This window comes from Lacerta agilis, chromosome 1, assembly GCF_009819535.1.
Source record: "Lacerta agilis isolate rLacAgi1 chromosome 1, rLacAgi1.pri, whole genome shotgun sequence".
NCBI lineage: Eukaryota > Metazoa > Chordata > Lepidosauria > Squamata > Lacertidae > Lacerta > Lacerta agilis.
The window spans coordinates 44,302,576-44,329,046 of NC_046312.1; the positions used below are offsets into that span (position 1 = coordinate 44,302,576).

The window sequence follows — 26,471 nt, forward strand, 5'->3', positions numbered from 1 at the left end:
TGTCTAGAAGTGGAAATAATTTGTCAATATATATTATTGTTTCCAAGACAATTTTGTGAGTTGGGACTGTTGATAGGTTGCCTTTCAGCAACACTGTATTTCAAGACTGGAATATAAAGAATTCTGAAATATTTTCACATATACTCATCAGTGGGAAATGCCTGAAAGCTACCTCATGGAAGCAGAATGTTATTCTGGGAACTGGCCCCATAAAACAACTATTGAATTTTAATATACGATCTGCCTTAAGTGTTAAAGGTAGAGTAAGTCAAAACAAATGCTAGTCAGTTTCTAAGCAAGCCAACTTCAAACCATGGCTTATGAAGCTGGAGATATTGGTTTGACTAAAGCTTGTTTCAAACCAATTATCTCTGGCTTGTAGAAAACCACTCAGAATTAGGGGAAATGCTAGCAAAGTCCTTCTCCAAGCTACTTGGATGAAGAGAGAAGGGGAGGGGAAAGCATGGGTTTATGAGTCTTCTCTGGGCTTCTTCCTCCTGATACACATACCAGTAAACCATAGTGCAGTGCTATGTATGAACCAGCCCAGTGAGTTTAACAACACTTGAAAAGGGGTTGAGTACTAATTTATACTCTTCTCCAGTCTCAACAAAACAATACACAAAATGAACAAACATACGAGGGCCTACCCTTCGGGCATAGATTTTTGCCTGTAGGTGCCTCCACCAGAGCCAGTTTCACTGGAGGATGATAAGTTGCTGGGAGAGTTACGGCACTGCTGTGATCTTGCTAAGGCAATAGATGAAACGGTGACGTAGACATCAGAGCCAGGGGATAACCTGTTCAATACAAACAATCCCAAACGTTACATTATTAAAGGAACCATTGCAGCACAGAGCTTGATAAAGCAACAACACTTTTGTGGGAACTGCCACATCAGCAGTGTCAATTCATTGAGACAGTAAAAAATGAAGCCAGCTGGAGGGCAGTATGCCTTTTCCTCCATTAACCTGCTCCCTATGGAACAGTGGTGAAAGATTAGGGAGTGACAAAGGGGAGAAATGACTGTTTCCAAGGAGTTCCAGAAATAAAGTTGCTGAGTTGCATTTGCTATTTGCAAGCAAGGAATATTAAAACGTAGCATATTTTATCCAAATCCCAAATAAAATGTGATTTAACTAAGCACCTCAGAACAAGTTTTAGAAAAGCGTTTTTTAAACTTTGTATTTACCAGTATGATCTGCAAAACATGCCACAACTTTGCAAAATCAAATACTGGCATTTTAGGTACAGCATATTTCCTCGGATAGTTAAGAAACACAATGGAGGGTATTTACAGATACACGTCTTTGCATCGCAGGAATACTTCATTTTTAATAGCTCTCAAGAAGTATAAAAAGACAGTTGTGTGGCATAAGCTGGGTGTGGGGAACCTTTGGTCCCCCAGATGCTGATGAACTACAATTCTCATCAGCCCCAGCAAACATGGGCAATAGCCAGGGATGCTGAGAATTGTAGTACAGCAACTTCTGAAGGACTATGGGTCCTGGCATAATCAGTAGCTTAACGGCCTGTTCACCCAACCAGTCCCTGAACTCACTTTGCACTTTGATTTACTTATACACACTGTTTCACAGGTGGTGAAAACAGTGAAAACGGTTTCTGTTTTTATGATATGAGCCTCCCTGGACGTTTTTTAAACTGTCCAGGAGGGAGATAGTCATACAACTGAGACAGTGCAAAACATGTGTAAGAAAAGGAAACTTTCTTTGCTGGCTGGCTAGCTGACAGATGAGCGCAGCACTGCTCAACCCCAGGTGGGTTCTGAGTAGATCATAGCCTTCTTTCAGCTTCCAATGGTGGCCCAGCTTTACCACTGGACAGCAGCTGCCTAGCCTCTGCTGACTGTGCTCTGGTAAACCCTAGGACTAATGCAATGTGTTACACATTGGATTGCCTAAGAAGATAGTTCAGAAACTGCAGCTGGTACAGAATTTGGCAGCCAGGCCATTGATTGGAGCAGGATGGATGGAACATATAACACGAATTCTGGGTACCACTTAGTTTCTGGACTCAATTTAAAGTGCCGGTTCTTACCCCTAAAGCCTTTATGTAGCTTAGGATCCACAGTACCTCAAGAACTGCCTCTCCCCACAAGAACCCACCCAGATCCTGTGATCACCACCTGAGTCCCTTCTTTGTATGCCTTGTCCATGGACTATTTGGAGCAGAGCTTTCCAAACTGTGTGTCACGACACATTAGTGTGTCAGCTGCAGTGTGTAGGTGTGTCACATGAACGCTCCCTGGGCTCCTCCCGGGGCTAGAAAGGAATTAGTTTAACCTCTGGTTTGGTAGTAAAACTGAATTACTGTGTCGCAAAATGATGCATGTATAAAAAGTGTGTCACCAACATGAAAAGTTTGGAAAGCTCTGATTTGGAAGGTGGCAACACAAGAAAAGAGAAGTCTTTTCCTGATGCCTAAAGCTGGATGAAGATGGTGCTGGGCAAACCTCCCTGGGGAGAGCATTCCACAAGCAGGAGGCCTGTTCTCTGACTTTTGGCCCTTCACTTGAAGGATGTCATTGTGGCCTCTTCAAGTGGGGTGGGACCCATAGCCTTGCCTTTTGTTTACCTGTGTTTTCAGGTTTTAGGTTTTCATTGTTGTTTACAATGGGCTTTAATGTAAGTCACACTGGATTGCTTTGGAAGAAAATCGAACAACAAATATAATATAAAGTAACAGCCAGATCCTCTCTCACTGCCAAAGAAGCACAAGCGAACAACAGAGAACCTACACAAACAACGCTGACACCAGACCCTACATATAAAATAGAAACATTGTCACCCCACCTCACCCATCTCCCCATCCCACCCACCTCTTTCCCCCTCCTCTCCCTAATGTCTCAACAACAAAAACTGATTTGTAAAAATGTTACATGGGAAAAATAAGAGAGAGAGATTGCACACACCTTTGTAAATCAAGAAAATCCTTAATAAAAATTAATAAAAAACAAACAAACAGCCAGATAGACTCTTCTGGGCTGGTGGCCAGCAGGCTTCCCTTTGGAAAAAAACAGGGAGCTTGGCTAGCTGGGAAGGTTTGGTCTTTCATTGCACTCCTCCTTCCATGGTGTGTGATACAACTGCTGTTAAGGTGGAGTGGCTTACAAAGATTTGAAATGTACATGATCATAAATGTAAATAATAACAAACAAACAAAAAACCTAGCACAGCCAAAACTTTTTTTAAAACAATATGTACACAACACATGCAGGAAGAAAAAAACCCAACAAAAACACCATTATTGGACTAGGATTGTTTTGGGCAATATGGTGCCACAATTAAACAGCTAGCATATTTGCAAAGCTAAGCAGCAGGGTGGTTGCTTTATTTGGTCAACTAGCATCTCTAGCAATGAGGAGTCTGCCATTTTGCTCAAATCAGTATTTTTAGTCTTGGTAAAACATTATTATTACCAGATGACTGCTCTGAAGTTCATGTCCCAACCATTTTGCCTGCTAATCATTAAATGCTGGCTGGCTGGCTGCAAGAGACTAAATTTCATTTTTAAAAATTCTGCTGCATCTTGGGGCAGAAATCCAATTTAACAGCAGCAAAAGCATTGGCTTTGAGGTGCTATTATTGAGAACCAGACAGTTTGAATCATTTATCCAGTTCAAGCTCTCTGCATATTCACTGAGGCATTAAAGCCATTTTCCAGGCTTCCCATTTGCAAAGTTTAATTTTTCAGACAAATAATATGCTTATACCAAAAATATTTTGTTCTGAAATTCATGTTGGGGTTTTGTAATGCTGTTCTTTGGCAGTTCTTCTGCCTGCGTTTCTTTTAAATATTTATTTTAGTTGTTGCTTCTGTGCCTGAGGGCACCTGCGTTTTGCTCCATGTATTTGTCTCAAAAATATGTTGCACATATTACAAAACGTCCCCTGCTATGCCTTGTCCCTGAATTCTATAGTTATGAAATGGGTTAGGTAATGATATACGTGAAGCAGAAAACTAAAAATGCAATTTGCAAGCTGCCTAAGGAGTGACTGCCAATATAGTGCCTTTGCAGCTCAATTAAACACAGGTTCATTTGGAAGAAAGCTCTGAGGGGTTCTACCCAAAAGTGGCTTTGTGCTCCTGGAAAGTGATTTTATTTTGCAAGGTGGAGAACCTGATTTCCAGAGATTCCTCCTCACCTACCATAGCCCTCGTTACTCCATACTCAAGAGCCCCAGAGGGTGCTTCACCCCTCAAGAATAGCTCTTCAGGTGGCAAGGGAGCTGCTGCAGTGAATAGGGTGGTTTTGCAAAATTTGGATGCCACACCTTGTGCTCTCTGCTACTGCAAATATACACTGGCTACAACCCACTGTCTTCAATAGGAGTTTTTCCCGAGCAAGTGAATGGGGTTGCAAAACGTGTGGCATAAAGCTTCCTTGGATCTTGATTCCTTTAAAACATTTAGGATAAAACCGGATGGTTTAAGCTAAAAACTAAGCTAAAAAAGTTAAAACATAAAATATAAAACAGTAAAAATCAAGGAAAAAACAAACCAGGGAGGTACAGCAATCAGAGAGAGATGTTACTCCCCCCCCCCAGAAGTCCAACCTGTGGCATAAAGCGTTTTCCAATCTTTGTCCGCTTATCAGGTTTGTTATCACAACAAGTTTCTATTTTTACTTATTTATTAAGTCTATATACCACCTTTCATGCAAGCACAGGGAGCCTTACAGCATCAAAATACAGAAATACAAAGCATAATAAGAAACAAAACAATAACACACACACACCAGTTTAGAAGGTTGTAGGTGGTTTAACTAGCCAAAGGCATGGGAGAAGAGGAATGTTTTCGCCTCGTGCCTAAAGATATGTGATGAAGGTGTCCGGAGAGCTTCCCCGAGGAGAGCATTACACAGATGGAGAGCTACCACAGAAGCCCATTCTTGTCAAAAGCATTAAGCAAATTACAACTAACAACAAGCTCCTGGCATTCCTAACACATTTGGAAGAAGTGGCCCTGTGGTTATACTGGATGAAGGGTGGCATATAAATAACAAAACAAAACAAAACAAAACAAAACAAAACAAAACAAAAAACAAAACAAAACAAAACAAAACAAAAAACAAAACAAAACAAAACAAAACAAAACAAAACAAAGAAATGAAACTGGCCCACCTGAACACAGCAGAAACCCAACATCAAGGGTGTTTACTGTAGAAAGTAATAACTGACACTTTTAATTTCAGTGATTCTTTTCAGCTGTGAACTAGTTCATTGAGGGGAGAAGGGATGTAGGAGAGATAAAGCAAAAGTACATTTCATGGCATCAACACTCTACGGCAGGGGTCAGTAAACTTTTTCAGCAGGGGGCCAGTCCACTGTCCCTCAGACCTTGTGGGGGGCCGGACTATATTTTTTTGGGGGGGGAATGAACAAATTCCTATGCCCCATAAATAACACAAAGATGCATTTGAAATAAAAGCACACATTCTACTCATGTAAAAACACACTGATTCCTAGACTGTCTGTGGGCCGGATATAGAAGGCGATTGGGCCGCATCCGGCCCCCGGGCCTTAGTTTGCCTACCCATGCTCTATGGTGCTCAGGGCTTGCTGTGAGCAGAACATATGACAGCCAAGAGCACACAGACTTGCTCTATCAATGTCAAATGAGCTTTAGTCAAAGCTTGGCTCTCTAGGCAAAACTGGCTGTGCCACATGATAGCATGAAATGGCAGGAAGCATAACATAGTTGGTATCAAGTGATCAAAGAAGAAAAAAGGGCCAATTTACGTGTTCCTTTTGGTCTGCATGAGAGAGTGTAGAAATGGTGTGTTTCAGACTACATTTGCTCTGCATTCCAGCAATGTTGGGGAAATCCAGAAAGAACAAAACAGGTTGGTGGTTTTTTACATGTAAAACTAATTGTGTATTGTAGAAACAACATCAGCCAGAGACTTCACACGTTCTGTACAGAAGGAAGAGAATTCTGATAAGATCTAAAATTGCAACAACCGGTATTGGTACCCCAAGTAAAGGGCATTGCACTCTGCAATGCTATAACAACATTTTCCCTAAAAGCTGGCAAAGAATATCTGAGGAAAGAGAAGCACAATTATCCTGGAACTATCCCCCTTCTTTACTTACCACAGGCTTAGAGCTCATACGACCAATATAGTGAGGTCTTTCTTCCAACGGACTATGTTATTCATATACTTTAAAGCTAAACCTTCCACTTCCCCAACCAATCTTCAACATGTGCTAATCCCCTAAAATGTTCAAAATCCATTGATTTCAATGTGCAAAAAGGGGATGGAAATAAGGTTTTAGAGTGCTGAGGCAATTTGCCAAATGTGAACACAAGGGCTAAACGGCCCACCTATAGGCGATTCTTTCATATTCCAGTATGGACTGCTTTTGCCTTTCTTGCCTTACAATATGCTCTTTTCTTAATATAGATATAACGACACAGGCATATGTGTTGATGCAGGTTCGGAGAGGAAAATATAATTAGGGATGTTTTTCTTTTTAAAAAAGTTTTTAAACAATAGAGAGACATGAGTATATGTGCATTTAGTCATACTCCAGTTACTGGAAAAGTAAGGTGGCACGACTAGAATTGGCACCTGAAGACTATGAGTTAATCCCCAAACGCTGTGAATGAGTTTAGTGTCATTTCTTTTAGATTCCAAATACTTTCTGGAAGTGAATAAAAACATTTTGTTGAGGTGGGGGTCAGATTTGATATGGGTAAGAAGCGGGGGAATTGGAATGTGAACCTGTGTGCCTGAGGGTTCTTATTGCTGTTGTTTCAAAAGTTTCAAAATGCTGCAACATACCTTGGAGGAAAAGACAACACACAAATTAGTTATCTACCTTCTACTCTCCAGTGGCCGCCCGTCACTAGAAATACTGCGTGGAATATTGGCTGCTCGCTCTGGGGGAGGCATTTTCCCTTCACCTTTCCCCGAGGCAACCCTAGTGGTAGCGGGACTTTGCATCTGGGATGGCATTTGCTGCCCATGAGGCCCTTGCCCCTTGTTAGCATTTCGCTGCCATTTGTTGTTATTCCTGAAAGGGAACTTGAACTCGTATGGAACGCCGCCGTCGTTCATTTTGTATTCCATCACCGGCATGCGATTAATTTCTGAAAAACTTCTGGAAGAGAAAGAAGAAAGCATAATGCAAACTCTGAAATAAGGGAGAAAAGTACAGTCGTTACCTTGGAAGTCGAGCGGAATCCGTTCCGGAAGTCCATTCAACTTCCAACACGTTCAGAAACCAAAGCGCAGCTTCAGGTTGGCTGCAGGAAGCTCTGGCAGCCAATCCGAAGCCACGGAAGCCCCGTCGGACGTTTGGTTTCCAAAAATAGTTCGCAAACTGGAACACTCACTTCTGGGTTTGCGGTGTTCGGGAGCCGAAACGTTCGATAACTAAGCTGTTCGAAAACCAAGGTTTTTGCAATATACCCTTATAAGACAGAAATTGTGATACCCATTCCCTGAATGCTAAATATGGCCCAGACTGGTTAATTGCACATTAATTCTATCCCTAATTTATAGGGCACTAGCCAATCAAGTCATACTCAGACACAAGGAAATCAACTGACTTAAACTAACTAATGTTTCTGTATGTCTAACACTTGATATCTCCCATAGTCTCTGGAACAGAAGTCTAGTCATAGAGTCTAGTCATATCGCCTGAACTTCCCAAAAAATAAAAATCAATTACAATCATAAAAACAGAAAGAAGAAAGACCGAATGAATTCAGTGGGACTTACAGCAGAATAAATATGTTTAGGGTTATGCAGTAAGGTTTGGATTCAGAGATCCTGGAAATGGAACTCAGATCAATGGGGCTTAGTCTCAGGAAAATGGGTATAGGATTGCAGCCTAAATGTTATTTTAAGAATTGCATTTAGGAAATAACTGAAAATATTTAACTTCAAAAATGACAGGGTTTTCTTGCCTTGCTGTTCTATTCTTCTACTTCAAGGTTATGCAAGTTTTATATTATATCAACAGGTGGTTTTTAAAAAAAATATCTGAAAGCAACAGTATGAAAGATGGCTAATAACATTTGCCAAATTGTAAACATTAATTGCCCTAACTTTGAGCTGACTTATCTTAAAACATGCATTTAACACAGAACTAGCTGTTAGGAAAATGAGATAGCCTTCCACATAATATTTGTTCATTCTGCTAAAGGAAAAAAGTTCTATTCTTTCATACCCTGGCACTTGACTTTTGTATAGAGAGTTAAAGTAAAAGGCGAGACTCGTCTCAAGTTATTCTGAGGTCAGGCTGAAGGATCCAAATAATAAAAACAGGCAGGGGCTCCTTCAAAATAAGTATATATGTATATCCCCAGCTTAAAGCGCAAACGGTATTTTTGTACAGTGAAGTGTTAAAATGGCTATATGACATTTAAAGATTTTGCAGTATCTCACACGCATTTATTTAAAAAGTGAGCATCACCAACATAAATGCAGCCATAAGATGCAGGTATTCAAAAGCTACGTAATTATTAACCGACTAGTGAGAATGTAAGCAAACACAAGCACTGGCAATCTGACTTGAGAATACTCATCATCACCAATGCTTCCTTCAGAGACATTATACCTGTAAGACAATCCAGTGGGATGCTTTGACATATCAATGGCAATGCAGAAGCATTCTCATACTGTAAGAATAAATAGGTCCCCTTTAAAAACACAGTAACCACCTATGACTCTACATCCATAGCCAAATAAATGTGAAATGGGACTCTTATTTTTATATAGACTAACTGAGAACAAAATTTCTGCTTTATGAATTCAGAGAACACCCTGAAAAAGTCACCAGCAGATATAACTCATTTCTCTCCCCCCCCCCACCAAAAAAATACCTTCGTGGGGTACAATCTTCATGAGGTGGGATAATGACAACCTTCACAGTAACTGAAGTCCGCAGGAGATCAATCATTTGCTCATGGCTCAGAGTAGCTACAGCCACAGTGCAAATTTCCACTAATCTGCTGCCTTGCCGTAATCCTGCTTGCCAAGCATAGCCATAAGGTTCAACATCTGCCACAATTCCTTCATAGTTCACATGGAAACCAAGCTGGCCTAGTCCATTGCGACGTAAAGTCATTTCCACTGACTCACAGCCCTTTGTCACAAGCTGAGAAGTGAATAGAGAGGGATTGGGGGGGTGCAATGGGAAGAGTTTAGTGCAATTAATTACATTCAGTGGTAGACAAATACATGGGGCAGTTTTTTAAAAAAAATGGTACATAAAGCAAGATGGGACAATGATATTTCTTATTTTGACAGCTACTGCTGTGTAGAGTTTTCAGTGCAAGTTGACTAGGTTACTACTGGATGAAAATCCAGGCACAGTCAGATTGTGTATAAATGACTGGCTTTAGAACTTTATGAAAATTATAGAAGCATTAAGGTAAAGTAGCAATACATCTGGAAAATTCATGGGTGGGGTTATATACCAGTATTCATTGTCAGGCTGACATAATGTTCCTTTAGATCATTATATCCCTATTGATTCGATAAATTGGTAGTTCTTTATAATTTAGTGATCTTATTTATTGGCATGCAGCTATCTACACAAAATGCAAACTTGTTCTATTGGCTAAGTGATCCTGCTAATTATGAGTATTTTTGAATGCAATAGACAAATGCAGCTTTTCTTCATGACATAGAGACTGCTATTTTCTTAATAAGAGTAAAATGCAGTTGCTATATATTGTACCAAAGTAAGTAGAAACTATAATATTAAGTCTTGCATAATATTTGATACATGTCAGGGACTGTGCTACCCAAAGGTCTCAGTTAATGACTGAACAAGCAACAGACAATAAGTAAGAAGGTATTCTTTGTCCTAGTCCACTTGCAACTTTGGAGAATTGGGAGAAGAATTAGAAAATAATTTTCATTAATATTTTTACACAATTACATCACAGGTTGATCACAGGTTGAGGGACTGTTTCACTATCAACGGATCTGCTACTAAAATCTAAGAATGGATCCAAACCATGTTAATGTTTCCATCACAGTTCTTTGAATTTACTCATGCCTGAAGACCAGATCTACATATTTAGAGAGAGGGAGAGAGAGAGAACAAACTCTAACCTCTAGCCTTTTGACAATCTCTTTGATATCTTCAGGGTTTTTGAAACTCTCCACAGAAACACATTCACCCCTTTCATAGAAAATTTTGACACTTGTGTCTGTTGAAGTCCACCCTATGACATCTCTGCAGGAACAATTGAACACAACACTCTTTGTATCTTGTTCAATGATAACAACAAATTCATTAGAAATCCCCAGGAGACAGTCTATATCTACACCCTTGCTATAGTCTTTAGCACGGAGACTCCATACAACAGCACCAGAACTGTGGAGTTCTACTCCTGGATGAGGCTTGGACTTCTCCTTCTTCTTAGAGGCAAGTGAGATGAAGGGGAATTTGCCCGAAGGGTCAATGGGTGTGTTTGTGACATTCTTCTCTGCCAAATCTTTCAAGTATTCCTGACGGGTTCTGGTGGCCATGGCACGGAACTTCTCTGATTTATGAGCTGCATTCTCAGCATTGATCACTTTAGCAAGTAAGAAGTCCCTGAATACATTGGATTTGGGGAAGGTAATGCCTTTAGGGATTGGTGGTCCAAATGATGGCACATCTCTGGATCTTGTCGCAGCAACGCTACATAAAGGAAAAGGAAATGTGATTTAATGATGAGCTGAATCCACGGAACTCATCTTTCTATTCTGCCTTTGACTTCTTTGCTTTGATCTTTAGAAACGGCAAAATTTATGATCTACGACAGGGTAGCATGGCCTAGCAGTACAAACAAGAACAGAAAACAGTCACAGCCTCTTCTCTCCCAAATCAAACCTCGACCTCAACAATGAAATTTGTCAGGGAACTGCCGATGGGCAGGGAGGAGGTGCGGGGGCTGTCGAGGGACAGAGAGCCACAGCGCCACTCTGGCAGCAGCCTTGAATCCAGTGAGGAAAGCAGGATGTGCCTTAGTGGGGAGGAGCAGCAAACAGATAGTTTGGTGGGAACAGGGCACGGGGATGCTACAGAGCCCCGACCTGCACCTGGAAGAGCAGAGGAGCAAAGCGCAGTCACACTTCCATCGCCCCAGGTGCGTAGAGGGATGAAATGTAAGGATTCTAGGAGGAGATTCGGAATACCAAAACTTTTATGTTGGGGGAGGAACCGGCAGAGGCCACTCCCAGATTCTGGTATGGACTCAAGCGGTCATGAACTCTGAGGCTCTGCTTGTAAATAAACTGTTATATAAGTATCCAGACGCATCAGACTCTGTACTCCCGAGGAGGCACCATAGCAGCCTTACAAAATTGCTGGTTGGGGATGTATGAAACAGCATTCTAGTATTCCCTACTTTACATGGGAACCAATGCTTTAACAAACAAGCAACAGTACTACTTTACAGCAGAGCAGCTGTGTTAGCCTTCTGCAGCAAGAACCAAGAGTCATGTGACACCTTAAAAACTAAGACATTTACTGTCTGAGACTTCATGGACAACAGTCCTGAAAAGTATTTCTACTGAAATACTATGTCTTATTTCTTAATAATAGACCTCTCCAGTATTTTATTCCAAAGGGTAGTATGTTAAATTTGACTGAATTCATCTGTTCTTCTTGGATGTTTTCCAGAGGGAGCAATATACTGCTATCTTTCACAACCACATTATCTGCTCCCTAGGTGTGAATTCCTAAGAAACTCCATGCATATAAACAATGTGAGAAAACCACCATGAATCTGGCATACATGGTTTCCAGACTGCTTTTCAACTCGCCAGAATTTTATTATTTTATTTTCATACATGCTGAATTAACCCAGGCTAGGATTATCACCAGGTTTATATGAAGCCCACTTGGCTATTTTTTGAAGCTTGACATCAATGCAAGGCAACTAACTCTGGTTCTAAAGTATCCAATTAACTCGCATGCTCTTTCTTCTGTGAAAAAAAAAGTAGAAACATTAACTGGTTCTCAGCCTGCCAAGTACTTAATGTTAAACCCAAAAATAGTTTTCTAGATAATTAACAATAAAAAGTGTTGTAAAATGGAGCATAAAAAATTCCAAGTTGTGGTTAGCCTCTCTGTGTTCACAAAGTAATAGGTACCTGTAACAGACGTTGTCAGTGCATGGATTGTGCACGCGGACAATGACAAAGACATGCTGGAAGTGAGAGCGAATATTCTTTGGGCTGAATGACTCTGCTCCAGGTTCTTGGAAAACGATGGTCACAATATCATTTCCAATATGTCGTTTTCTTAAGAGCTATGAGGGTAAAGACAAGAAACATAAGGTATTGGGGGGGGAGTACTCCCTTATAGCATATTGAGCATTATTCCTGTTAATTAATGTTTGCGAATCATGGAATATTTTAAATTATTTCATTCAATGCTTCATTCTGAGCAAGTAAATGAGAAATTGGCCAATATATGACATGCTGAAACTAACGACTAGCATCTTGCACCCCCTGTTTCCATAACAACAGCTACACATCTATTTTAATACCAAGAAATGTCTTCGTAACAGACAGATTTTGAATGTCTCTAAAATCAAATTTATCATAATATAACACTATGTTTGTCTACTTGCTACTTTCTTCCAACCATTATAAATTGTTCATAGCCCAGACAATGTTCTTCTGTGCATTAAAACTGTGTTTTTGTATTTGATAGTGACAGTGTTACCAAACAAATTATTGTTATGCTTTAGGTCAACTTATTCTTTTTCTCCTGAAAAGAATGCCAGAAAGCTTCCTTTAAATTACAGCACAGCACTAACCATATGATAGAACTGACCATTTAAAATATGAGATTAAAGTATGTTCATGAGCAGGCACAATCAACTGAACTATGTTTATTGTTCCTTGAATTCCATGTTAACTCCTTGAATTAACAATTGTTTTGTGTGTTTTTTTTAAAATCAGATATAAATTCCAGCTATACATAGACTTCCGCAGCTCAATTCACTTCAAACAATGATTAGCAAAAATTTACAAAATGAAAATGATATCAAAAAGGGCAATGTATGTGGTAAAGTATATAGTAATCACTCAAGAAAGAAACTGGACATTGCCTTTAAAGGTAAAGGTACCCCTGGCCATTAGGTCCAGTCGCAGACGACTCTGGGGTTGCGGTGCTCATCTCGCTTTACTGGCCGAGGGAGCTGACGTTTGTCCACAAACAGCTTCTGGGTCATGTGGCCAGCATGACTAAGCCGCTTCTGGCGAACCAGAGCACCACATGGAAACGCCGTTTACCTTCCCGCCGGAGCGATACCTCTCTATCTACTTGCACTTGATGTGCTTTTGAACTGCCAACTTCCGATCGGCAAGCCCTAGGCTCTGTGGTTTAGACCACAGCGCCACCCGCATCTCCTGGACATTGCCTTTATGAATGTAGAAAAGTGCCATGGGACACATGGGGTGGAATGGGGACACAACCTGTATGCCAATGGCCACATGTGAATGGCAAGGAGGGAAGAGTGGCGGCAGCAGGAAAAAGGGAGGATACCCCATGTACTTTTGGTTTTGGCATTGCCCACGCACTGGCTTTGACCCTAATTCCCACTGGTATGCAGTCCTTGGCAGAAAAAAGGTTCCCCACTCTTGCACTAGCACACAATTTCTTCCACTCATGAAAGGTCTGCTTCCTACCCCAAACCTAGGAATTCTTCAGTTTGCACATGCTCTAGTACAAGACTTATACCACACTATCATAGCGCTACCCCAAGCTGAATGTATCAACCAGGCTGAAGTTTAGTCACTGGCTCTAAGCAGTAAAAACACAAGATTCCCCCAAGGCTGTCTGAAGTTTCATTTTAATCGAGTGCAATAGTTGAATACGACAAGGTTTTCCAGCAAAAGATAGTTCACAAGGAGGGAAACTTCAAAGGGGGGGGTGGACACCCCTTCTGTACCCCAGACTTCCACATCTCTCTCTGACTCCATCACAGCTCTCAAATGATCTTGAAAAAGCTATGCTGATCAGATTTACTGCTTAACTCACATTTCCTAAAGAGAAACAAACTTTAAATCAGCCCCAAATTTGTTCATTCCCAAAATCTTAAGCCATCACTAGCCAACTTGTCTACTGCAATATAACTTCTTGCAGCCACTTGGAAGTTTTCTTTTTTACGTCAAAACCATTTTTTAAACAGCTCAAACGTCTTGGAGGATCTTAATGAAACAATGCAAATGGGTGGGGAAAACATTATCACTCAATGAGCAATGTCATTTCAGAGCATTCCAAACCTACTTGGTGCATTTATACCGATTCAGATGCAAGACTGCAGCAAGCAGCAAAGTTTTTTTCTTGTTGCTAGAAATTAACACTCAAATACTATAGCTGTAAAGTTGTATATAGACTTATGCTATGGTGTCATACCTCATGAAATTTATTCTGCAATGAACCAAATTCTCCAGTTAGTGTAAACTGTGGCTTGTTTAAACAAGACAGAATTCAGTTTATGACTATGACTCGTCCACAAAGCAGTCTAAAGAAAACCTAGCTCCTCCTAATTCAGATACAATGGTACATTTCTGTTAGTTCAAAACAGGAAACAAATGCCTCTAATCTCTTCTTCATGGCCGCACTAGGGAGGATGGGGGGGGGGAAAAATCATGTCTGTCAAAAGCTTTCTTCCGCTTATTCACACAGTGCTAAATAATGCTTCAGTGTTACATTTGTAATGGACCCACAGAATTCTTAACACAGTGAAAACGAATCCTACCTGTTGCTTGTTGTTAGGTGTGTAGGGCAGCATGGTGGAAACATGGAACATGATTTCATAGTCCTTGTACGTTGTATAAAGAGAGTGGGTGCCAGTTGAATCAGCTAAGATTCAAATAACAAAACAAATCCAACTTACTATTTTAAAACACTTTTACATAAGCTGCAAAACTGCATGATGTTATAAGCATCAGCTATGGGAACAATCGTGCAATAGCATCAAGCACAACATGAAAAATACAAACAAAATTTGAAAGGGAGGTAGTACCTAATAGAGATGGAATAATTTATCACCTTTGGTTGCTTTCACTTTTTCATCCCCCCCCCCCCTCTTAATCTAAGTATGATATATTTCGGCATCAGTTTGTGATATTTTAAAAAAAAGAAAGACCGCACAAAAATTCATCAGCATTTTACTGCGCATTTCTCCTGAAGTACATGCCTGAATGCCTTTTTCCTAACATACACATTTTACAAGAAATGTTCCCTAATATAATGCATTATGCATGATATTTATAATCCCCTCTACCCAAAGAATACATATGATAAGTAATTTAACTAACAGACTAGTTTTAAAGGTCTTTGATATAGGAAAACTATGATTAGAATTTAATTTTTTTCAAACCCCCACCAATTTCAATATTTGAACAATAAATTTATATTTCAATACAGGCCTGCACAATTTGTGACCTAACAAGCTACAACAACTACGTAGTGTGCCAGGTGCTTAAAGTTCTGCATTTTTGCACTTGTGATGGGTGGGGAGAAACCAGGAGGATTATTAAGCCTTTTATGACTGCTGTTAAATGGTTATCTATGATGGGTCACAAGTTGTATAGGCAGGCCTCTTTTAATATGCTATCTGGGAAGAAGAAGAAGAAGAAGAAGAAGAAGAAGAAGAAGAAGAAGAAGAAGAAGAAGAAGAAGAAGAAGAAGAAGAGTTTGGATTTGATACCCCGCTTTATCACTACCCAAAGGAGTCTCAAAGCGGCTAACATTCTCCTTTCCCTTCCTCCCCCACAACAAACACTCTGTGATGTGAGTGGGGCTGAGAGACTTCAGAGAAGTGTGACTAGCCCAAGGTCACCCAGCAGCTGCATGTGGAGGAGTGGAGACACGAACCCGGTTCCCCAGATTACGAGTCTACCGCTCTTAACCACTACACCACACTGGCTCTCACTGGGCCCTAGTACTACTCTCAATATGGCTCCCAAGACTACATTTTAAAATCAGAACCAGCATTGGTCTCTGCATGGGGTGGTCTCTTGCTGCTGACACCAGAATGGTTTAAGGAAAGTCCATCTGCACTGTGCCCTCATCCCAATTAGATGTGTTGCTAATCTTGTCCCTTGTTTGCCTGCCTGGTAGAAGGAAAACATCAAAACCAAGGCCTAAAACACGAGAAACAGATGGGAAAGGGTGGCAGCATATTTCACACAGCAGCAAGTATTTGGGAAAAGGTTCTTGCCGAACGTAAATACAGCCTTCCCATGATGACCAAGCTTCTGAAAGTTTTAAAAGTCCAGAATAGTAACAACTTTTAGTTTAACAATCCATTTTACTTCATAAATGATTATAATCATAGTTCTGGTGTGCAGAGAAACTTTTGAGAACTGATCTAAATGGGGCAGTGAACTAAAACACAGGGGAAAATAAAAACCAAGCAACCGAGTCTTCAAATGGCTCCAGGCCATTTGCCGCTTAAGTAACGAGAACTGAACTAGCAGATTACTACAAGCAAGGCAACAAGTGCTTATCATAAAACACCCGTGTCTTGGGAATCATGTAAGTAACCGCAGTCCTCCTCAACCATGAGTGAGGTTATATCTGAAGTCAACATTGTCGACTTAAAGCAAAAGAAAAAGTCTCCTGTGTGATAAACATAAGAGAAACAAACATTAGGCCTATAAAGATTTGGGGGGGGGGATGCAATGATATTCTTCAACCTGAAAGTAGAAAATTGTTAAGTACACAGTTGCTCAATATGATCATTTTCTAACGATGCACAAAGTAGGCATAAATTTTTGGTCTGAAACATTTCCTTAAGGCATTCATATACTTGGAATATTTAAACTCTGCTCGTTTTTTCAGGTCTAGGATTTAACATTAGATTGTTAAATACCTGAAAATAAAAAGGTAGCATGGTAAATAATCATTTGTCAGCTCCTTGGGGAAGGGACATGCTTTTCGTTTGTTCTGCTTGTTATTCTAAAGCGCCAAGTACATCAGTGAGACACTATGTATGGGCTGAAGCTCAGGGGCTTTGCATGCAGAAACCCCCAGATTCACTCCTTGTTATAGCCAGTTAAGGATCACAGGTAACAGGGGGCTGGGAAAGATCTCAACATGATTTACTCTTGAAGATTTTTTTATTTTATTATTTTTTTAGGGAAGAGGGCAGGAGCATTAAAAAATAAACCAATCAAAAGTAGCATGCATCACATCAGTTGCTTTTGAAAATTAGATTGCATTCCTATCTACACTTACTTAGACATGAACATGACTGATCTCAACTGGAATTCCTTCAGAGTAAAAGAGCATATGGTTGTTTTGTCCGTTTGAAAAGCAGCATATAAATAATCTAAATAATAGACACATTTTGTACCTGTTCTAAGCAATATGTAAAGGCAAAGGGACCCCTGAACATTAGGTCCAGTCACAAACGACTCTGGGGTTGTGGCGCTCATCTCGCTTTATTGGCCGAGGGAGCCGGCGTACAGCTTCCGCGTCATGTGTCCAGCATGACTAAGCCGCTTCTGGTGAACCAGAGCAGCGCATGGAAACGCCATTTACCTTCCCGCTGGAGCAGTACCTATTTATCTACTTGCACTTTGACGTGCTTTCGAACTGCCAGGTGGGCAGGAGCTGGGACCGAGCAACGGGAGCTCACCCCATCGCAGGGATTCGAACCGCCGACCTTCTGATCAGCAAGCCCTAGGCTCAGTGGTTTAACCCACAGTGCCACCCGCGTCCCTAAGCAATATGTAGCATGTATCAAATCATGTTATAGACCTGTTGCTTGTAAATAGCTATTCAATTTTGGGTCACCTCATGCTAAAACTAAGGGACTAAGGGCTCATTAAACAGAAAAAGTCTATGCTGATAACAAATTTAAGCAAAGTGAGCAGAGCATCAACAACATTAGCCGCATTTTAGCACAGTTCAACTTTAAAGAAAAGACCAGGGTAGGTGGGTAAGCAGTGCTTCAACACTCGCTAAAAGAACCAGCATTATTTCCCCCTCTTCTCCTGTTAAATATTTTCCCGCATAAGACCCCTCACATTACAGGTACATTGCATGGCAATGACTTGGTAGAAATAGGGGAAGGTCATTTAAATTCAAAAGAAATAAAGTAATTTCAGTTTTGTACTAAAGAGTTTGACATTTATTGGCGTTTCTAAATATATCTAACTGGCTTTAAAATATTCTAGGTTATTTCATGTTTTAATCGTTTCCTTTTCTGCTGCCTATAGTCAAAACATCAGTAACAGCAGAAACCATGGCAACAGAAAATTCACTGCACTGTTTGCGAACGCTTTTCTACTTTCATGACGCATTCTTTACTTTAATTTCCTATACTGCAAGTGAGATAACAATGGACCTCAATACACATGGGTCAATCTAAATACCACATAATGAAAGCTCACAGCTATAGGTGTGTGTATTTCACAGGGAGAACTAAACACTGAGGAGGTGTTTACAGGAGTAATTTTACTGATTTCTCCCCTACCCTTAAAAAACATGCATTTTGTTTCAAGATGTTGGCAAAAAGTCACCTCTTTACTTCATTTTAGCCATGCAATTTATAAACCAAGCCAGGAACTATGTTTTAATGCACTCAGTTGAGGGCAAACTATGTAGAGATTAAGAAGAAAGAAGGTAATTTATGCTGAAAGCTCTTTGGGACAGGAACTTGTCTTTTGATTAGGTTATTTTGTGAAATACCATGCACACTGATGGAAACAAACAAGCAAAATTAAATTTCAGGACTAATAAGAGAAGATGCCATAAAGACAATCAACATGAGCGACTGTACAAATCAACCAAATTCTCAGAACAAGTACAGTGGTGCCCCGCTAGACGAATGCCACGCTAGACGAAAAACTCGCTAGACAAAGGCATTCGTCTAGCGGAAGGCTGCCCTGCAAGACAAAAAAGTCTATGGGGCTGCCTCGCAAGACGAAAAATTTCCGTCTTTTTTGTTTGTTTGTTTTGCGGAGCGCGGCTGTCATTCCCGCTCCGCAAGACGGAAAACCCGCTAGACGAAAATTTTTGCAGAACGAATTATTTTCGTCTAGCGGGGCACCACTGTACTTCTGTAACAAAGATGAGCTGCAGCTGCAGTGTTGTCCTGAGGAGGTTTCTGAGAAGTTCACACTGAAAACATAAGAGAGAGTGGCAGCTTGCCACTCTCCACTTCCTCAATAGGCCCACTGTCAAAATCTATTTGTTGACCATGGCTGTAAATATGCCTTATTAATGTGCATAAGAGAGGATCCCTTACTCTTTGTGTCTAGTTGAGCACGGTACTTTTCAAATCCCTTGAGCCGAACCCGTTCTCCAAGTAACTGAAGAAACTCTTCAAAGGCCGGGCCTGCTGATTCATTATTGTACATTTCCTCTTCTGTGCTTTGTCCAGACTTGCAATACATGATCCCCACTTTAAGTTGATAGCTTAGCTGTAAACACAAACAGAAACTCAAGTTTTGCATTCTTATCAGCTTATGTAGCATCTATGCTACATTAAAAGACTAACATAGAGAGTTCTTCCCAAAGTCATCACTGCCTTCTTCTTCTTCCCCTTTAACAATGAGAAAACCATGACTAATAAATGTAGGCCCATTAAATCTGCGTATTTTAAATCACTCTGCAAAGGACATCGGTTGCTATCTGCATTTCCAATTCAAGATTTCCCACAAAGGATGCAAAACAGAAAGAGAGTGAAAGAAAAGTATAGTTTCTAAACTGTAGACTTCAGCATTGTAGAAACAAACTTAAAAACTTTAGCGTAATGTTTCTATGCCATCAAGTTTTGACTTGAACGCAACACTATTCTCTTTCTATTAGGAGATGATTTGAATTAAAATGTGTAGTTTAGTCTATGAAAATAATCAAGTCAATGGAATACTGAAATATAAGTGTGGCCGGATCAACTTTAAGTCCCATCTAGTTCAGAATTCTGTTCTTACATGGCCAACCAAATGCGTATGGGAAGCCTGCAAGCAGAACATGAGTGCAACAAAAATCTCTCCATTTGTGATTTACAGCAACTAATATTGCCTCTGACAGTAGAGGTAGAACACATCAGTGGCTATTAGACACAATGGCTAGCCACATCCTCCATGAATTTGTCTAAATCTCTTTTAAAACCATCCAAGTTGGGGGCAATCTCATGGGTGCAAATTCCGTAGATTTCAATATGTACCCAGTGAAGAAGTTTTAAAGTGGGTTTTAGTGTTCTATTGTGGATTATATATTAATTTGGTTGTTATGTTGTACTCCACCCTGGTATCAGTATTGATGAAGGGCAGGCTATAAATATTTTCAATCAATAATAAAATAGATAAAGTACTGATAGCTGCTGAGAGGTTCTGGAGACTAAACAGTGTCTCACTGCCCCATCCATGTCCTAACATATGCAATTCAAGAGAGTAATGAAGCCACTTTCAGTTCCGAACAAGGCCAGAAAACCAAGTTGGAACAGATCCAAACAATGAATTGAATACTTTGGTTTTGGACACCACCAACTAAACAGCTTCATTAAATACAAGCTAATGAAGGGAGCCCAACTTTCTGTTAAGTTATGAAATTCTAGATATAAAAAAGCAGTATCAAGAGTCTTCAGATATTAAAAAGTCAGGTCTAATACCATAAGAGGTTTAAGTTGTTAGTTAGAATGTATGATGATAGTGCCTAATATGTCAGGAGAAATAAGGCGTAATTCTTGTATCAATGTCTTACACACTGTCTTCCATTATACCATGCAGAAAGTAATTAAACATGCTAGGTTATAATATTCTTTTTTAAACAGTACCCATCTTAGAATATTTATTTTTGAGTTTGCCTAATTCAGGTTTTTTGGCAGCAAACTCCTGAGATCTCAGGCAAACCCTTTATTCTATAGCATTGAATAGACTTGGTAGATTTCTTTAGATTTTCCAAACATGGTGAAAAAAAGGTATCTAGATCTGTTATCGTAATGCTGGCCTAGTAAAGGATTGGAGTTTGCTATTTTGAACTTACCCCTTGTTCATCAAGTTTCATAAGTTGTTCTGTGACTTTAGGAGTGTTGAAGGCCAACCTGAGACAATGTATATTCAGTTCAGGAACCACGTGCTCAAGCACCTCTTTCAAGGGCAACCCTCTAGCTGTACAGTGCTTTGCAGTTGAAGGTATAGCATCTTCCAAGACAGAACCTCTTAGGGTTGTAAGCTGTGAAACAAAAGTTATTTACTTAGATATATGAAGGGAAGGTGGGGGGATAGGCTAGTAATCCAAAGAACTAAGGATTCCTGGGAGTTGTGTTTCAAATGTTATAAGAAAGAAATCCCAATATGTAAATTATACTAAATTGTGCATGTCTGCATCATTGTTTTGTTTAGTACCAATATCTGAAGAACATACACAAGTTCAATTTGCATGATTCCTTAAATGGAAAAGCAGGCATTGTGCTCCTAGAAGATGCAGGAATTTTCCTCTTGATATGTTATCCAGAAATACGGAAAACAGATGGGCAAGCTACTCATGCATTCACTTTTTGCTTCTTCCCAGGAATGTGCAAAATGGTTCTGTTTCATTAAGTCAAGCACCTCTGTGCTTAATTAATGCAAAAGTAAAACAAGAACAATCCTCCCCGCCTGACCAAACTCAACATTCGGACTAGTTAATTTATTGTTATTAGTACTATCATTATAACATATTTATTTATACCCTGTCTTTTCCCCTGACAGGGAATCAAGGCAGTTTCTGTCTATATGATAGAAACCCCACTGTACATATTTCTTTTTTACTTGGGTTTCTATGTTAAAGGCTGTCCATAAGCTAGCATGTTCTCTTGATTTACACCCAGTTGAATTTTTTAAAACGGGGAGGTTTCTTTGCAAAATTACAGCAGGAAAATGTAAAAATCAATTCAAGTACCAGGAACAGAAGATGTACATATGATTTAAGCAGACATAGGCTGTGTTCAGCAAGCCATGTGTCATCTCACAGAACAGATAAGCACAAATTGTTTCTCCAAAGCTTGGTTCACAACAAGCTTGAGTAACAAAACCTCAAAGCGGTTTACAAAAAGTTAGTGTTTTGGCTTATTCTTTAAATATGCTACGTGTTTGCTAAACAAACTGCGGCTTAGGTATGTGTGAACCAGGCCTGGTTATTAGTGAGTGGTAACTTTTCATCATCCCCAGTCTACATGGTCAATAGTCAAGGGTGTTGAGATTTGTAGTCAAGAACATCTGGAGATCAAGTTGCCTTCTCCTGGTATAAAATATTATATACTCAAGAGCAGTTTACAACATTGCAAAAAATGGCAATTAAAAATAGATACCCAGATCTAAAACAACCCAGTGTAGAATCATAGAGGTGGAAGGATTTCTGAGAGTCATCCAATCCCATCCCCTGCAATGCACAAATCACAGCTAAAGAATCCCTGGCAGATGGTCATCTAATATCTGTTTTTAAAAACCCCAATGAAGGCGACTCCACCTTCTGAGGTAATTTATTCCACTTCTGAGCAGCTCTTTCTGTCATCTTTATAGATTTTCTGATTTAAAGGATCAGTACATTTTAGACCACAGGCAAAACATGAAAATAACCCTTATACCACTCACATTTGCAGTCAATCTTGAGTATAGAGAAAATACATTTTTGCATTTATTATTCTTTTACTTTCCATACATTGTTTACCTCACTAGTTCTGAAAATGATGCGGTAATTGTATTGAGATCCATTTTCTTTCATTTCTTCAGGTTTTTCTCTTCTGATGCTGACAGCTACAGGACCAAGGTTCTCATCTGCCCCAAAGTAGTTCCAGTGTTCTTGTGCATTTAAAAAAAGGGGTGCGGGAGGAGGATAAATTTTTATTTTCCATCTCAGAAAAAAGGGTTCTGTATTTTACATTTCCATAATAAGTAAAGAATTAAGGACAGTCTTGTTCTACATGTGAGCAAGTTCCAACCATCCATGGACACATGCTCACATGGGCAAATGTAGCATGCAAATACAGCTGGAAAACAATTCTAAAGATTTTGGTGATACTCTGTGTAACCACTGTGATAACAGAAACTGCTACCAGTTGTAGCTATGAATATCGGGTCCACAAGTTCAGTGTAATATTTGAATGTTGTAAAGCACAAAACCATCTTCCAGGTATAGCAGACATTTTCCCAACCTACAGGCTGAGGTCCCTGTTCTGTATTAGAGGCACAGCAGAATTATGTTAATTATACTCCCCTTTCTAGAACAGTAAGAAGAATTGTCAACTGAGGATTTGGCGAAACCTTTTAATACAAGGAAATATATTACCATAGAGAAACCTCCATTTGACCATTTTAATACATGTTTTACAATGCTATAGGTGCCTGAACATTCTCACAGTCCCTGCTAAACAAGTTTTAATTACACTTCCAAAATATTTTTTTAAGCCTCTGCATCTTTCTGTACATTGTACCTTTCAATTTGGTCTTGTGCCATGTACATGTTAGAAAACTGCCTAAACTATAAAGTCTAAAAAAATCCCTGTCATATTATTAAAAAGCAAATTGCAAAATTTAAGCGTTTATATGAATTATGCCTAGAATGATCGAAGAACATTCTGTGCAGCAGGCAGTACTTTGAGAACATTTTGTAAAATAGCAAAGAATAATGCTGTTCAATGTATTAAATGACTGCTCACCTTTCTGATAGAAGAATTTACGATAATAATATGCACCAAGATCCACGTGTTCAACGATGTATCTCTTCCCTCTATCCAAGTGCAACACCAGATTTTCCTTGGGTACTTCAAGAACAGCCACTCCTGCATTTGTGCAATGAGAGCTAAGAGTGGACTCAAAAGAGGCACTTTCACAGCCACTGAAGGATCCAGAGTTAGATTTTGTGAGACTGATCTTTCTTTCTCCTTCCCCACCAATCTCATTACGAAAGTAAGGACAACTCATAACAAGGTCATTGCTTTTATCATCTCCCTGGTCCATATTGAGACTTCCTTTGGAATTCAGGTCTTCTGTACTGCCCATTGGGGAATTGAAACTTGCAGAATGGGACAATGGTCCTGAAGCTAATGACGCAACTGCTGCAGCAGAAGCGCCAGTCGTTGTATTCCTTCGTTTGATCACATTGTTCCGGTTAACTGCCACTTCATTTAAATCAAATAATATGCTCTGGCAATCGTAATGGGCAAAACACTTTGGACAAGTCCAAGGCCTGACACTGTCTTCTGATCTGCTGTCCTCAAGATCTGAGGACTTCCCAAGATCCCCTTCAGCTTTGGCATTACGCAGCTTTCGAAAAATGGAAGAATCTCCCGTCTCTGATTTTGAACGCCTCTTCAGTGGCTTCTCCCTTTCTTTAAATAGTCGAAGGTTCTCCCTCTGAGTTATGGGTCCATCTATCACATCCAAGGAAAATCCTGAGCCCTTACTTCCACTAGCTATAAGGAGTTCACAGAATTTGTTGCTGCCTGGACCTATCTGGTCAGACTTATCATCTTTATAACTTTTCAATAGGTCAAAAAAACCTTCCCCTGAAGTACCCTGCTTATCTATTGATGAAGTGCTGCCATATTCCCTGTGCAGTGATGGTCCAGATTTATAACTGGGTGAGATACATTCATCATAGCTATCTACATCAAGCTCACTTAGGGTAATGTCACTATTACTTCGCTGTCTTATTCTGCGAAGTGCTTTTCTTGGGGAGCTGTGGTATCCATCAGGAGTGAGAAACCTAGAATCTAGGTTCTCAGACTGCCTTGTTTTGCTCTTAAGTGTGTTTTGGATACTCTTTAACATGACAGAATCACTAGAATTCAAGTTAATAGAGCTCCCCTGGCTCCCAGGACTGCTTTTTGAAGACATACTATCAAGGCAGCTTGATGTATCCATTTCTTGACTTGATCTACTGTTTTCTTTGACATTTTCCTTCCTTGGGGGCCAGTCAGCAATCCTTGCCCTAACCCCCATTTTAGGTACTCCAGGAGTAGATGTAAGGTGATGAGACCCTTCATTGCGTGGAGGGCCTACTGGAGCCATCACTGAAGATCCCAAGCTACCATTCTGTGACCTGAAGCGTCTCATATAAAAGTCATCTGAATGGACTTTAGGAGTTCCATCTGACACTCCGGTGGCAACAGCCCTTTCAGTCTGGGACCGCTTCAAACTGGTCATTATTGGAAAAGGTGTTTATCCTTAGTAAGCTCCAAAAGAAAACACAGCCATCTCTGCCGTTCACATTTATAACTCTCTTCCGAAGAAGGTTATCCAGAAAACACAAAGGTTGCATGAGATCCCAGTTATGATCATGTAATATAATGGCAAATGTTCTATATATGCAGCTTTTCTATGAACGACCGTTGTTCAATCACTTTTGACTTCTTAGAAGTCTTAATCCATCCATTTTAAAAAGTAGTCATCCTTCCATACGTCAAAAAAATAATAATCTTCGTTTGAGGAACGAACTTTCAGCTGGCAAACTTGCTTTAATCCTAGAGCAAATAAAGAAGAGAAAGTAATTAGCCAGCACATTCACAGTTATATAAAGCAGAAAACTGAAAGCTTCAATACAGTAGCTGCTATCTCAGTACATTTCACCACAAAGATCAGCGTTTGAGACCTAACATACCGTATTTTACAGTTTTGAATGCAGAATGATGTAAGTTACTTTTCAATATATACAACAGACTTCTCTCTAGATCAACAAGCTGTAGGAAAGCTATTATCATCTATAAATATGGAGAAAGAACAGGTGTGCTGCTCGATTAGGAGATACTGAGTTGGATCCAAAGCTGCTGTTCTGCCAGTGGGAAGCACTTTCGGTTCTGTACTGTGGGACTCTCCACCCCCTATTTTTGGCAATTGCTCCTTCTCCCTTCTCATGTCACTCTGTTCCAGAGGGTCCTCCAACCCTCAATAGAAGATTCTAGGGGGCACAGGAGGCTGCAGAGCAAAGGAGGAAGCATGAAAGCTGCATTTTGTAAACTTTTATGGAATGGGACTTACTTAGGATTCAAGCCATTCTTAGCAGATTGTCTATTGATTACATGTATGATTGAGGAAGACCATGTGTAAATTTTGAGTTTTTGTATGGAGTATGCAGAATTGATTTGGAGATGACTGCTGAACCAGGCTGCTACTGCTACCTTCAATATGCCAAGGATAGACCTGAGAAGCAATTCCTTTTCATCTATTTATTAGTTACTATAATTATTATGGCTATTATTATTATTATTATTATTATTCACTGCTTGATTTTCTACTAAAAATTCAGAAGACACCTTTAAAAAGACGTATCTTGAAGCTCAGCAGTAGCAGCAAAATGAAATGAAAGTCAGTTACAATATTTCAGAAAAAGCTCTTCATTAATTTCATGAAAGCAGTTTTTGAAAAAGAAATGAATAGGTAGTGGAGAGAGGCAGCAGTAATTTGTGAGGGATCTTTGTGAGTGGCTCCTCCTGACGTGCTGGGATTGCAACTACCACTAAATGATTCCGACCCCTGACTGAAAATG

General features: G+C 39.9%; 1 protein-coding gene across 6 annotated transcripts in view; it reads right to left on the minus strand.

The window, feature by feature from the left end:
- The window catches only part of SIPA1L1 (signal induced proliferation associated 1 like 1), a 116,337-nt gene that overhangs the window by 21,995 nt on the left and 67,871 nt on the right, over window positions 1-26,471 (minus strand). For 5 of the 6 annotated variants that reach the window (XM_033146551.1, XM_033146560.1, XM_033146527.1 and 2 more), the window contains 10 exons: window positions 23,644-25,449; window positions 22,656-22,786; window positions 20,991-21,179; window positions 19,252-19,426; window positions 14,749-14,852; window positions 12,128-12,285; window positions 10,097-10,670; window positions 8,857-9,131; window positions 6,846-7,127; window positions 651-800 (listed from right to left, as the gene is read on the minus strand). In XM_033146551.1, the coding sequence (XP_033002442.1) occupies window positions 651-800; window positions 6,846-7,127; window positions 8,857-9,131; window positions 10,097-10,670; window positions 12,128-12,285; window positions 14,749-14,852; window positions 19,252-19,426; window positions 20,991-21,179; window positions 22,656-22,786; window positions 23,644-25,132 (3,527 nt within the window). In that variant the 5' untranslated portion in view covers window positions 25,133-25,449. The remainder of the gene's footprint in view (window positions 1-650; window positions 801-6,845; window positions 7,128-8,856; window positions 9,132-10,096; window positions 10,671-12,127; window positions 12,286-14,748; window positions 14,853-19,251; window positions 19,427-20,990; window positions 21,180-22,655; window positions 22,787-23,643; window positions 25,450-26,471) is intronic. The other variant, XM_033146567.1, reaches the window with a different exon arrangement.